Genomic DNA, 15,311 nt, shown 5'->3' on the forward strand with positions numbered 1-15,311 from the left:
CAGCACCAAGGATTTAAGTGCGTCTACCAACAATCAAAAAATTTATAAAAAATTGACCAGTTGATAATGGTGACGACAATTACCTTTGATTTAACCTTAAAATTTATTTGAGCTTTCAGTGATTAGTCTGTGGGAATAAAGTTCTCAAACATCTGCCACCTCATACTTCCTAACGTTATTATGGGACACAAACAAACAGTCTTATTGAAGAAATTATAAGCAAATGTATGGTTGGGGGGCATTTATTAAAAGGCAGATTCAGAGATTGTTCTAGAATAGACACGTCGAACTCCAGGCCTCCGGACCACTCCTGGCCCGTGAATCCATTATACCAGGCAATACTATATTCCTCTTATAGATTAGAGACAGTGGCATTGAGTAAAAGACAGGAGGTGGAGCTAAAGGTAGCAGAGCTGAAGATGTTGAGGTTTTCGTTGGGAGTGACGAGGATGGATAAGATCAGAAAATAGTTTATTAGAGGGACAGCGCATGTAGGATGTTTTGGTGACAAGGTGAGCGAGGTGAGATTGAGATGGTTTGGACATGTGCAGAGGAGGGACATGAATTATATTGGTGGAAGAATGCTGAGGATGGAGCCACCAGGTAGGAGGAAAAAAGGGAAGGCCAAGGAGGAGGTTCATGGATGTGGTGAGGGAAGACATGCAGGTAGTTGGTGTAAAAGAGGCAGATGTAGAGGACAGGGTGGTATGGAGACAGATGATCCGCTGTGGCGCCCCCTAATGGGAGCAGCCGAAAGAAGAAGAAGAAGAAGACTATATTTCTCTTATAGCTGGTGTAGTTTGACTCTGTGGACGCTGCACAGGTTTGACGCTTCATCCCAATATAATCTTCTTTATTGTAAAAGATTTTTACATTAATATTACAGATTCCATTGAAGAGATTTGATCATAATTGCCCTGAATGCTTTTTGGCAATGTCACTGCAAACCATTAAAAAGCATATGTGGATATATATATTTTAATTTCTTGATTTTCATCATACTATGTTTTCTAATCGTGTTCAAAATCGTTCAATCAGGTCATCATTATTTGATAAAGCAACTCGCACAAAAAGTATGTAATTACTGGAAGGTTATTTCTCCCAATGGTCCCAATGTTGCATTAAATCAGATGCACTCGATGTCACTGGTTGTATGATCGGGGTCACTGGATAATCCCAAAGATTACACCATTATTTAATGCCACGGTGTTCTCTGTTCTCGTTGTTATTTTTAGAAGGCTATATTTTGTCATGCGTACTGAGTACACATCTGATTGATGAATCAGATCAATAGACAGATGAGTCCAGTCTCTAAGCCCGAGGCATCAATAATCAGTATAATTGTTTATTGTGGGGTAAGTGGATAAAAACAGAAGTGATCCCTATGTCACTTTCGGTGATAACTGGTGCTGATGTTTGTATATATGTGTACATATCACAACATTAAAAAAAAATTTGTTCTGATTGATGCATTCTATAAGGTCTTTTTGATGATATAATACAAATGATTTGTGTCAAATCATCACATTATATGTAGACACACTTAAAAAAAAATTTTTGTCTTTAAGTTCACAATGCGTTTTCATGTTTCCTCCAAATACCAGACACAGCAAACAAAAGTTGCCTCTTCCATTTTTTCCATGCATTACAGATAAATAGCCAATAGTTTATTATCAGCACAGAGTTTATTGTCTTGTAGCTGTGTGTTCTGATCTTTTTTTTGTTTGTTTGTTTATACCATTATTCCATTACATAAAATATTGCCTCGGTTAGTTTCCATGTTGTTTTACAGTATTGTTTGTGCATACATTGTACTTAGATTCTTACATGTTAAGACATTGTGGTTTGAGTGGTTTGAGTCTGCTCAGGTCAAATAGATCTGACTCCACCCCTTGACTTTTGGTTCAAGTCCACCAAGGTGGGAATATCTGGATCAGATCTGGCTCCACCATCTAAACTTTAGAAAAATCCATGCAGTTCATTTCATAATACAAATATTAGTAACATCAATTCATCAATAAAGTTTATACAGATCCAACTCCACATTCTTGGCTTTTAGGTTCAAGTCTCGGAGAAAGGCAAATCAATCTGACTCCACCCTCCTGGCCTTTAGGATCAACTTCCAGGTAGGAGGAGCTCAAGTAGATCTGACTCCACCACCTTGACCTTAACGTTCAAATCTCAGGTAGGAGGAAAACAAATACCACAGATATTAGTAAATACAAATATACATTTTCCCTCCATCTCTCATGCACCACCCGTAGCTCTCCTCATCCCCTAGCAGCTGTTTCCATCGCAAGGTGAGATGCAGGTTCCTCCAGCCCAGCTTTCCAGTGCGTCCTGCGCTCTGATTGGTCAGTAGTTCATCTAAAGGGAATAGTAAGCCAATTACGCACCGTTGGCTGCGCGTAAACGCTCCGCGGAGGCGGGTTTTGTCGGTCGAACTAATGCCGCCTTGCACAGTAGTTAAGCGGCCCGGGACCGCCAGGAGGCAGCGCGCCGGGATTGGCTGTAAGAAGGGAGCTGAAGGTAGAGCTGAACAGGTCGCGCTGACGCCACGCAGGAGAGGAAAAGGATGCTGAAAGGCACGGAGCCGGGTCACATCGCCATGCAGTAAAACCGACGCACGGATACGGTTCAGTGTTTTTCTCTCACTGTCCTCTGTGATATGGATTAGACAGAAAGCAGGTCGGGAAGAAGGAAGGAGGAAGAAGGCAGCGCAAATCCTCACGGTGTGTGATCCGGATTTAGAGCGCAGGATAAAGGCTTCAATTGCACCTTGCAAGCAACCTGATATGGATGCGAACATGCGCAAATTCACAGTCCGGAGGTGGTTCTCGATTTACCTGCGCAAGAAGTCGCGCTCTAAAAGCTCCAGTTTGTGCAAACTCGAGGTGAGCTTGTCTTCTCTATTTATCTCTCTCTCTCTCCATCACAATCCCCCCCCCCTCTCTTTCTCTCTTTATGAGTTTGCTGTAATCACTGGCTTCTCTCTTGCTCTGTTGCTATGTGGAGGTTGTCCTGGCGCAGATGTCGGCAGGGTGGACTCTGCCTTGCCCAAGCGCATTGCGTGTGCTTTAACCTGAAAATGAGCCAAAAGTGGTCATCACCTCTATCCACACTGGCACACAGCAAACTCCAACCTCCTCAGCTATGATTACTACTACAACAGAATACAAAGTGACTATGACAGCATGCAAAAATAAATCAAGAAAGATGCATGCATGGAGATGCTTCTATATAAAACACAGCTGTATCATGTATATTATTAATATTATAGTTACAGAATTGATCGTGACACCCATCTACCACAAGTCAAGGCATCGTCGAGCATCTTCTTCATGCTTTCTCACCAAAGGTTATAAACATAACCTGTTCGACAAGTGGACGCAAAGCGAAAGATGAGAATACAGTAAACCGGATAAGAGAGATGGATATAAACATATTGTAGCCTGCATCAAAAACTCTGCAGGCACCATGAGAACAGTTTTGTAACTATAGAAAGATCATTTGAATATTCTAATCGAAATAATATTTTAGCTCATCCTCATCATCACTGAATGTTACGTCTTAAGGTTTTCTGTCCACTCAAATAAATTAGACCTAAGTTTATATTCTTTTTTATCCTACTTGTATTATTCCGGTTTATTGTAAAACCAATCCAGTGTAGGTGTGTAAATAGTTACAAGAACCCACTAATAATTATAATGAAGCTATTTAATAAATAAAATACAACTAATAAATATTTACATTTAATTTAAATAAATAAAATAAAATAATAACAAAAGAAAAATACAGAAGGAAAACTTTTAAATTGTACTATTGGTACTAGTGGTACCATTGGGACACACCTTCTCCTTCAGTGATTTTTCCTTTATTTGTATTATGTTCTACAATGTACATGAATTCTTGAGACATCCAAACTGACAGAACGTGAACCCGAATTATGTAGTAAACAAAAATATATTAAACAACCCAGAATATGTTTTATATTTATAATTCTTTAAAGTAGCCTCCTTATGCTTTGCTGACAGCTTTGCACACTCTTGCATTCTCTCAGTCAACCTCACAGAGATAGTCACCTGGAACGGGTTTCCAAAAATCTTGCTTTGAGTTCTTGTTGGCAGCTTTTCCTTCAATCTCCTTTCAACTCATCCCAAACCATCAAGACTAGATTTAGACCTTGTGATTGTGTAGGCCAGGTCATCTGATAGCTTTTTAGATAACAAACATAACCCAGAGGTGTATTTGTGGTCGTTGTCCTGATGGAAAACAAGGTGCCAACCAGATGAGAAAGCATGTCACTGGTAAAGTGTTCCCTCCCTCATGGCTCTAACGCTACTGAACAGCTTTGCGATGAATTGAAATGCTGACTACAACCCAGGCATGTTCACCTACATCACCACCATATATATAGATATACACAATTTTTGCACTGGGCTTCAGTCCCATTGAATTCCATGCAAATTTTCTTTTAAGCGAAATTCCTTTGATCTGCTTTCAGCTGCTTTTCTCCATCCCAGCTCCCCTCCACCCCCACCAACCCAAACATGCAAAAACGCTTTACGACATGATCAGCCTTGACAAGGCTGCCTGGTAGTATTAGAAGTTAAGTCATTTAAGAGTCTGTGTACCGGTAATTAATATATTTCTTTGGTGAGACGTAAAATGTGACATTTATATTACGCAGCAAAATAAGAAAACTAAAATATCTAGTGTGGAACAAAAAATATTTGGAGTGGGATGAACTCATTTGTCTAAACTGTGGACTGAAATAAAAAACGTCCCGGTGTTGCACGTTTTCCCTTTAACTAAATGCTTTCTTTCTTACTTGTTTTTGTAGAAGCGTGTAAGCTCCTTTATTTTACGTGTTCATTTGCATGATGCTTTTATCTGGTGCAACAGGAGATGAGGTTAAGGGCCTTGCTTAAGGACACGACAGTGGTGGTGGAAGTGCTAGAATTGAAACTCACAACCTTCTAAAGATTAAACCAAACACAAAATGTGTACTTGGATTATAATTTGAATTATTCTTGCTTTCTTTCCTATTCAGAATGACCCCTTTGTCAAAAATAACACAACTGGAAAATGCATGATGATTCACAATGTTTAAAAGTTTCGAAAAAGCCCATATATAAACATTACACTTACTGTCTGATTGAGCGATCAGTCTCCCAGATATTAAATGCAGAGCACTTGAATAATGTGTTTTGCTGTGAGGAAAATTGGATCAAGTCTGTCCTTCAGATGCAGCACTGTCCCTCATCTGTATTGCTTCTTTCCATACAGAGGCAGAACGGATATGATGTAATCAGGTTAATATGTGAAGATCTAATGATATTTACGGAGTAGAGAACAATGTAGGATTTTGAAAGAGGGGTTTTGTGTATAATTGAAAAAAAAAAGGAAAGAATCAATTTGCTCATTATTGACGGTTTGAATAAGAGCATTATGTTATTAACTACAATTCTGTTTGCATGTATGACAGCTTTGTTTTTAGCTAGCTAGATAGCTAGCTAGATAGCTAGCTAGATAGATAGATAGATAGATAGATAGATAGATAGATAGATAGATAGATAGATAGATAGATAGATAGATAGATAGATAGATAGATAGATAGATAGATAGATAGATAGATTGATTTTGTGAAATAGCTTCAGATCCCAGTGCCTAAAAACACCACAATGTGAGCACATTTAATAATATACTCAGTTAGGAATATTTATGCACTTACTTTCCTACAGCAAAAGTAAACGAACGTCTTGCATGGATGCATTTCTCAATGTTTCTGCTGCCTCCTAGTAATTTATTTTATCAATGGTAACTCTTCCTTCCTCATAGCTCAGTTTTATTCATCACAGAGCTTCAATAACAGCCATTTTATTTACATAAAGCACAATGTTTTAGCAATTAAAAATGACAATTTATTTGCAGGATTCGATCATGTTTGATTTTGCAGAAGTTGCATGAAGTGGTGTGAAGCATGTATAAGGTTGGGGGAATTACATTGTGAATTAATAATCAGATGACAGTAAAAACACTGCTTTAACCTAATGATATATCTAATATTCAAACCAATATTGAATTCAAGAGGTGCCTGTATCGTGTGCAAAGTGAACAGATGCGATTTTGAAGGAAATGTATCTAGAAAGCGGTTATGGAAATTGAAAAAAATAAGTTTGATTCGAATCTTCACATTTGGAAACCTCGACTGTTCAGTTTAATTGAAATATAAATGGAATGAGACTGATGGTCACTTCTGCTTATTAATTTGGCTTAAATCCTACAGTGTGTGATGCTGGAAGCCAGTTGGTCACGTCAGAATTGCACTACAGCATTTGAGCTTTGTCCCCTTGTTGTGCTACAGTGTCTTTGTCCCAGGTATGGAACAAAATGAATGTCTAATGGTGTAGGTCTAAGACAGTCAAAGAAAAACGTATATGAGAAGTGGGCGGATTTTTGTTTGATTTGTGCCGACAAAAATCCAAAGCGTAATGAAAAGAGACGAGGAGCTGAACTTGTGCTTTTTAAGAACAACAGATGGTGCAACCCAGGACACATCAATGTTTAAGCACAAGTTTCTCGACCAGAGTGTTGGGTTTTCAGCTGCCAGGCTGTATCCAAACAACATAGTTTTACACCTTATGTTTTTTTTTTTCTTTGCATAAGATGACAGTCTGGAAGAGCCTGGAGGTAGAGTCACAGTGACTGGATGGTGACCCCGGGGCAGACCAAATACACTGGGTTAATTGTCACACCTGTCGTTTGCCCTGAAAGCCTGTTTTGTAAAATGAGCAGGGTTTTTTTTAACCTCAGGAACCCTACAGAGAACTGATCCCTGCTCATGTTCATGATAGGGGTCAGGGGCTCAGTTTCACCAAACAATGCTGTGGTCCAGATCAGGTGAAAAAGCTTTTACCGCACTATAGTGGTGTGCTATTTCCTGTTCTAAGTTTTGTAGCATTCATGAAAGATATATATATATATACAAAGATATGTATATATATACAAAAAGCATTCTGCTTCACCTCTTGAATGTTGGTACAGTCAAGAGGTAAAGAACGTTGGTACTAAACGAACAAGAAAAAAGGATTGCATACTATTTTGCAAACCTGCGATTGAAATGAGCCATTCCAGTATTCACTCCAAATGTGAAACGCCACATTATCTCACAGTCGGCTTGGGAACATCTGGACTGCGTTCAGGGAGAGCTGGGATCTATGGTTGGAGAGAGAGAATTCTTCATCTGGTGTGACCATGACCCCAACCAGGAAAAAGCACTGAACATGTATGAATGTATAAATGAATGAAGACTGATGATCATAAATCGTGTTAAAATAACAACACACATAATGGAAACATATACTGATGTGGCATAATTAAATCATTACAATGGCTTTTATAAGGTGTTACATAATCTAAGGCTAACAATTAATTGATTTATGTGAAATATGTTGATTCGGAAATAGAAACAGACAAAGCATTCTTGATATGATCAAATCTTCAGGACAGATGAATTTGTACTCCAACAGGATGTGTGTGTTTTGTGTGATTGTTGCTTTAACCAGTCAGACTGTGAATTGGCCACTCTGAAATTGGATGGTCAGAGCTCGCAAACCACATCTGTAGCAAACTGCACAAGCTTAAATATGTTCATGTGGATTTAATAGACGTTTTTTTATTATTTTTTTTATTTTACAATGGCTGACAGAGGAGCAGGAATTGACTTGGTTACAGATAAACTTATAAAGCCATTTATAAGTCGGACTTTTCATTAAAAAAAAAAGCTGGACATTGAGCTAAGGTCAGCCAAAACAGTTCAAAACCGTTTTGCGTTTTCTTTCCTGTAATATTTGCACAAAAACACAGAATTTGCCTTCATTTCAAATCCCCAGGAAAACCTTAATGCTCGGAAAACATGCACAAAAATGCATTGAAACCCCTGGGTCTTTTTATGAGGTTGATATCGATGCGTCTGCTAGAGATGCTGTATGTGGGCGGTGCAGTATTAAGAGATGGATTGATTCAGGCAGGACACCAGCGAAGGTCTGGGTATGAAATGCATGGATCACCACTGATTAAATGTAATTATAAAACCTTAAATGGATCACTTTTAGTCACTAATACACTTACACTGTTCAGTTTTGTTTAACAGATTTTGCAGTTCCTTTGTTCATCATTTAGAATGAGTGTAGGATCTCAATATAAAAGCTTATCTATGACAAATGTGGTTTTAGACGAATGTTTACTGTTTGCTGTGGAGAAAAGATGTCTGGCGTGTACCGTTACTACATAGAGATAATATTTATCCCATTACACGAGGTGCTTTTATAACTATGATTCAGCTGTGATTCACACAAAGTATGTTTACAACAGCTCTATTAGTGGCAAAGAAGGCTGGTGAAACCTCTCCCTCATACACATGCAGGTTAATGGCAAGAATGCTTGTTTCCCTCCAGTCACATGGTGTCCCTCTGTGCCATCTGCTTCCTTTGCAGGACGACAGCATCCTGAAAGAGATTGATATAAGCAACCATGTGAAAGAAGGCTTCGAGAAAGCTGACCCCTCCCAGTTCGAGCTGCTTAAAGTGTTGGGACAGGGATCCTACGGCAAGGTGAGCTCGTCACATCCCTTAGTCAACGAGATGCAAATTCGCTTTTCTGTGAACAAACATCTGCCAGCTGCCAGTAGTGGATTTGTTTTTTTGAGACTTTTAGACATTTTGTGGTGGTCTGGGTGGATGATATGACCATCGATTTGTATCTATATGGTTCCTGAAATACACTGTGCACCCAGATGCATGTCTAAGGTTGCTCCAAAACTGGCAGCTTTACAGACGTGTGGCGAATTGAAATAAATGTAATATGATGTGACGCATCAGTGTGCATCGGATACAAGTTGGCGTTTGTATCGTGATGCATGGCTTTAAACGCATTTGCATCGATAAAAAACGATTTATTTATATATATAATTAGGAGTAGATTCGCTATACTTTTATTATATAGGAAGTGACCAATAATTTGTAAACAATATTTTATATGCAGATTAATTTTTTTTTAATAAACTGTTTCTCGAGCGAGTTCTCTCAGCACCGCTGCTGCTACGTGAATATAAAGTATCACAACGCTACAGAGATCGAGGCATGTCCTGAGAGTCACATAGAATACAGATTAACATGGCAGAGGTAGAGCTGCGTCTTCCTGCAGACACAACAGAAAAGAAAACGTCTGGTTTGATAAAATTTTAATAAAATTTAATTTGATGAACCAAAGAAACAAAAGTGAACTATCTGGACCATATTGAATATATATATATATATATATATATATATATATATATATATATATATATATATATATATATATATATATATATATATACACGTAGTGTTTTTATGACTATGTAATATGAATTAATGAATGTGTAAAAAGAAACATGTATTTTTGTTATTTATTTACAGGTATTTCTGGTGAGAAAAATTAAAGGCTCAGACACAGGCCAACTCTATGCCATGAAGGTGTTAAAAAAGGCCACACTGAAAGGTAATGCCTTTGCTTCGAGTAGAACATTTACAAATATTACCAATAAAGCAAATATTATGCGTGTCGAAGATGAAGAACGAGGAACACAGCGTTAGTCAATCTTTCCTGTAATAAATCACCCTTCAGCAATTTTCAGTGAAGTGTGTGTTTTCATGTAACTCGTAATTATATGATGTGATGAAGGAGCTAAAAATGTTCAGGGGAAGCTTTTTAAAGCGCTTTTGATTTCGGACCGTGGAGTGGCAGCTCAAGTGCTTACGCGATCCCCAATGTAAATCATGTGGGGAGGATGCTTCCAACGGATGCAAAGGAGCATTTGGTAATTTGCTTGCCAGTTGTTTAAAAAACAAGCAGGTTTTTTGGAACATCTGCACATCTGCGCGCTCGTAATCATTCGTCGGGTGGCAGCAACTCAAATCGAATGCATGAAATGATGAAACACGATACACAAATCATGTGAAGGAGGTACCTTAGTGGTTAAGGGATTGGACTTTGATCCCAAAGGTTGTGAGTTCAAATCCCAGCCACACCAAATCTGCCACCTTTTGGCCCCTGAGCAAGGCCCTTAACCCCATAACTGCTCAGTTGTATGAATGAATGAGCTAAATGTAAGTCGCTCTGGATAAGGGTGTCTGCCAAATTCCAAAAATGTAAATGGTACATGATATGAAGATCTCAGTGATTTTGTTGGTGTTAAAAACTTCCTGTGAAGTTCATGCACAACCTTTTTATTGTTTACTCAGAATGGTGCAAAAAACAAAATAGGTCCGGTAACAGACAGGAAATTGACACAGTAACTTAAATAACCACTCTTTACACCCAAGGGGAGCAAAGAAGCATCTCAAAATCCAAAAAGAGCAGCTGAATTTCACATTGTGTTCCACTTCTGTCAGACAAGAACAAGATTTTGAATCACAGACTCGGAGAAGCAGGACAGTCCAGGATTCGTCTTAGTGTCGTCCGTTTTTTCCACATAACTGCTTATTGCTCTGTTAAGAACAAAATTCCATCTAAAATAAGAAATCTTTTCCTTTTATATTCCTTTCTTGAGTCGCACCATAATTGCAATAATCAGTTTATCATTATGGTAGTTCTTGGTGTCCCTTTTCAGAGGCATCCTTTTCCCAAGTGTGCACAACCCACGTAACTCCTTTTGCGTAACCATGGTTACTTCCTGGACTCTTATTTATTTTTTAAACATTGGAGTTTTTTCACAGCTTTTACAAAGTCGTCTGTGCTTCTTCGAGTTCTTCAAGTGCTTATGGGTGAAAAATAACACCATGAGCGACTCCATAGCACCAACCAACTCTTCTTTATCTACACAAAGCAGATCTACTGTTCCTTATACCTTCTCTTCTTTCTCTTCCCATAGCTACCATTCTTCTCTTCATTTCTCTTCTTTTTCTATAGTTTTTCTCTTCTCTTTTAATTCTCTTCTCTTCATTTCTCTTCTCTTTGTTTCTTTCCACTCATCGACATTTCTGTTCTCTTCTCTCCGTTTCTTCTACATTTCTCTACTCTTCTCTTTACTTGGTAGTGGTCTTGAAGCTAGATGGCTTTGAATGGAAGGGGGGTTTCTGTCATTTGGTTGGCAAATTTTCTACCAGGACAGATTTTGCAAAATAGGAGCAGCTTTCACAGAACCCATTAGAAGGTTGTTCGTAATTGCAATCCACTATGGATTTCACTGAAATTCAGACACGATCAAAATGGAATCCATCTTTTTACTGTGTGCAATTATAAACCACATATCATCATATACATGATACTGTTATTCTATAATAATTACAGCAGCATTTCTTATGCACAAGTGTAAAGTATCCCAGTCAAAAGGCTGGAAAAAAGGAATTTTGGAGAATATTTAGCTGCAGTGCATGTTGAATTTTTTGCAAATGACCTTTTCTTCTCCTGCTGTCTATCAAGTGCGTGACAGAGTGCGATCCAAAATGGAGAGGGACATTCTTGCTGAAGTGAATCATCCCTTTATTGTGAAACTTCACTACGGTGAGCCGTCGCTGCTTCCCTGCTAAAAACTCAGATACACTAATTAATATAAATATAAAATATAGTAGCTATATTGACATTAGAGACAATGTGAGTATTGGTCTGAAATAGTTTATCAGTGCAGCATGAAATATGTATAGCCTTCCAGCCAACTGTGTGGCCAGGAAGATTGCAGTACTAATGTAATGTGCGGTTTCCTGCAGCCTTTCAGACTGAGGGAAAACTGTATCTCATCCTGGACTTCCTCAGAGGAGGCGATCTCTTCACCCGTCTCTCCAAAGAGGTTAGTTCTATATCTAATCATGTCTATGTCAAATATGAGAAAGAACTCCTTCTCCAAACCACCCTGTCCTTTACATCTGCCTTTTTCATTCAACTACCTGCATGTCTTCCCTCACCAGATCCATAAACCTCCTTGGTCTTCCTTTTTTCCTCCTTCCTGGTCTCCATCTTTAGCATTCGCCTACCAATATACCCCATGTCACTCCTCTGAACATGACCTCAATGTTTTAATCATGCCTCTCTCAAATTGTCTCCAAAACATAATTCCTGCATGCCCCCGCTAAAAAACTCATTTCTAATCCTGTCCATCTTTATCCCTCCCAATGAAAATGGCAGCTTCTTTAACTCTGCCGCCTTCTGTCTTTTTGTCAATGCCACTGTCTCTTAACATAGCAGGTCTCACCACCGTTTTCCCTTTAACTCTTGCGGATTCACAAATCACTCCTGCTATCATTCTTTCCCACTCACTACATCCTGCCTGCACTCTTTTTTCACTTTGCTAATAATGTGAAAGTACACATACTGCTTAAAAAATCATTTGGTTTCTGTTAAAAGTCAAGAATTATATACAGAAAAATTTCCACACATGTTGATTGAATAGTTGTTTGGTTGGATGGTTGTCTGTTTGGATGTTTGTTTGTTTGTTTGTTTGTTTGTTTGTTTGGATGGTTGGATGGATGGTTGAATGGTTGTTTGTTTGTATGGACGGTTGGTTGGTTGGTTGGTTGTTTGTATGGATGGTTGGTTGGTTGGTTGGTTGGTTGGTTGGTTGGTTGGTTGGTTGTTTGTTTGTTTGTATGGATGGTTGGTTGGATGGTTGGTTGGTTGGTTGGTTGGTTGGTTGGTTGGTTGGTTGGTTGTATAGATGGTTGGTTGTTTGGTTGGTTGGATGGTTGGTTGGTTGAATGGCTGGTTGGTTGGATCGTTGTTTGTTTATTTGGTTGGTTGTTTGGTTGGTTAAATGGTTTTGGTCAAGCCATTTTTGTGTAAGAAATTAGGACATTTAAGATTAGACTTGGGGTTGGGGTTAATATTTCTTAGAATGCAGCTAAACATGTTATCTGGATAAAAAAAAAAAAAAAAAAACATTAGTAGCTGGAGTATCTGAATCAAAATGCAACCATGATTATTGAATTATTGACAGTGGTCAAAGATCGCTTGTAAAAATGACTGCGATACAATACATCCATATGTCTGTTTACAAAACATGATTTGATGCCATTAATTATACCACAGTCTTTGAATTCGCTATAGAGGAATAATATTTGAGTAATATGGAAATGCCTATGCCGAAGTGGTGTGATCCATGATACACAGATTGTTTTCCTTTTATACAACAGCAATTTGCCACATAGCATTAAAATTGTGTTGTTCTAATAATTCACACATTTACTGTGCATCATGAACGCTACAGTGCCATGGTATAAATGTTTAAATTCCAGTTTGATCTTCGATCTTTTTAGTAGCCATATTAGCACCGTAGCTAAATAAAGATACTTCCCTAATGGAGATTTATTCAGTCAGTGCTGGGTAATGAGAGGCATGTCTGCCAGATTTTCTCCAATGAATTGGTCCACCATGGTGTAATTAGCATCACCAGTGCTTTGCTGTAATTCTCCCTAATGGACTCTTTGATTCTTCAGATTGCATTACTTATCTGTTATATCTCCTGAAAAAAAAAAATCACACAAACCCTTCTGAAATGTCTTTTAAATCTCAGTTTAAAATAATGCAGATTATTGATCTATGTGTGGTTGCTGTTTAGACCACTATATGCTCAGAGGCTTGTGATCAGTTCTGATATTACTGACGATCCTTTTATATCATTGTTTTCTCTGTGTACTCAGTGTAGTTGATTTTAAATGGCTGCACTTTGTGCAGTTAGCTGTAAACAAATCCTGTAGGAATGTCTGTCCCCTCACAGAAATGTCCCTCTGACTCTTGTTTCTACAATGTTTTTCTTGCGTTTTCTTTTTTCAACACCATGGTGAAACGGCAGCTGTACGAGTGAAAAACTTTACGATTACCGAGGATGCTTAATCTGATCTATGTGCATAGATTGAGATTTCCAAGAATAACTTGTTGCCTTGGTGATAGGACAGAAGATGCCACAAGTTATTTTTCGAGATCTATACAATGTTAAGAACTTTCTAACACAATAAGAGTTGCACACCTTATAAAGCAACACTCCTATTCTTATCCAGAACCCGGCCTGTGCTTTGTGCTTTCTCAAACATTTTTAATGGTAGGCGGTCAGCAAACGGGGCAAAAGCTTCTTTATTTACAGCACAGGACCAGTTCTTTGTTTGCAGAGGTTCATTGATATGGAGCTTTAATGTAAAACAGAGTGCTCTAAATAAGCCTCATTATGACTGGGATAGGGAGTCATGTGACCCAGTTGCTGCGAATTTGCATTCACATGAAGGGGCATTGCAAAGGCGACGTGGCATAAGAAAAACAAGGATTGTGCTATCAAAATGGGTCCCTGGTGACTAAAAAAAGGAAATAAAATCTTAATTATTGAAATGTAAAAACATCATGCACATGCATTGGATATACAGATGGTCTCCATGTTACGATGGTTCTTAAAAAACTTTCGATCTTACACTGACAATAGCGATAAGAGAAAATGGTGAAATTATTTTAAACCTAGCAGCGTATGCTCTGCCCTCCACTCACTCGCATACATGCACTATATTGCCAAAAGTTTGTACACCTGGTCATAAGTATGGTATGTGCTTTAAGAGCATTGCATTACAAGTCACAATTTGATCTCTTATAATTCCTGCCACTCTTTTAGAAAATGTTCCACTAGATTTTGTAGTTTGCTTGTGGAGATTTATGCTCCAAGGTCAGGTATTGATGTAGTTAAGGTGAGCAGGCCTGGGGTGCAGTCAGCGTTCATATTCATCCCAAAGTTGTTCAACAGGGTTGAGTTTAGAGCTCTATAGCAAGAGATCTTCCACTCCAGCCCATGCAAAGCACTGGAGTTTACCAGTGCAGACTGGCACTGTCATGCTAGAACAGGTTTCATCTCCTAGTTCAAGCGACGTCCTATACCATTGTGTGCCTTTGGCTTTGGGAAAGAACCACATATTGCTGTGAAAATCAGATATCCCAATAATTTAATCCGTATAGTGTAGATACTGTATAGTTTATACATCACAGTAGTGAAAAATGCTTTGCTTGATTGTAATGTCTTAAAGAATGGTGATAGGTATGGGGTCGTGCACTGTAATTTATTAATAATTTAAGATTCCTTTGTAGGCTGGGCCATGTCTCGACTTACGATATTTAAGTTATGATGGAGTCATCAGAGCGCATCTCTGTCGTGGACTGTATATTAGGTCTAAATTTGTAATGTTTTAACTGACCCCAGAGAAAACATTGGAGTTTGAGAGTGTTAAGTATTTCATGGCTGTTCTACAGACTGTGATTCATGAAAGTCATTCTGCTAAGCATCCAATCTTCCTGGACAGCCT

At 38.4% G+C, this 15,311-nt stretch overlaps 1 protein-coding gene across 1 annotated transcript in view; it reads left to right on the plus strand.

The window, feature by feature from the left end:
• Window positions 1–2,427: 2,427 nt before the first annotated feature.
• The window catches only part of rps6ka2 (ribosomal protein S6 kinase, polypeptide 2), a 29,570-nt gene continuing 16,686 nt past the window's right edge, over window positions 2,428–15,311 (plus strand). Inside the window, exons 1-5 of the mRNA XM_083540374.1 lie at window positions 2,428–2,894; window positions 8,499–8,615; window positions 9,462–9,543; window positions 11,467–11,547; window positions 11,751–11,830. Of these exons, the coding sequence (XP_083396500.1) occupies window positions 2,796–2,894; window positions 8,499–8,615; window positions 9,462–9,543; window positions 11,467–11,547; window positions 11,751–11,830 (459 nt within the window). The 5' untranslated portion in view covers window positions 2,428–2,795. The remainder of the gene's footprint in view (window positions 2,895–8,498; window positions 8,616–9,461; window positions 9,544–11,466; window positions 11,548–11,750; window positions 11,831–15,311) is intronic.

This window comes from Silurus aristotelis, assembly GCF_946808225.1.
Source record: "Silurus aristotelis genome assembly, chromosome: 4".
Lineage (NCBI taxonomy): Eukaryota > Metazoa > Chordata > Actinopteri > Siluriformes > Siluridae > Silurus > Silurus aristotelis.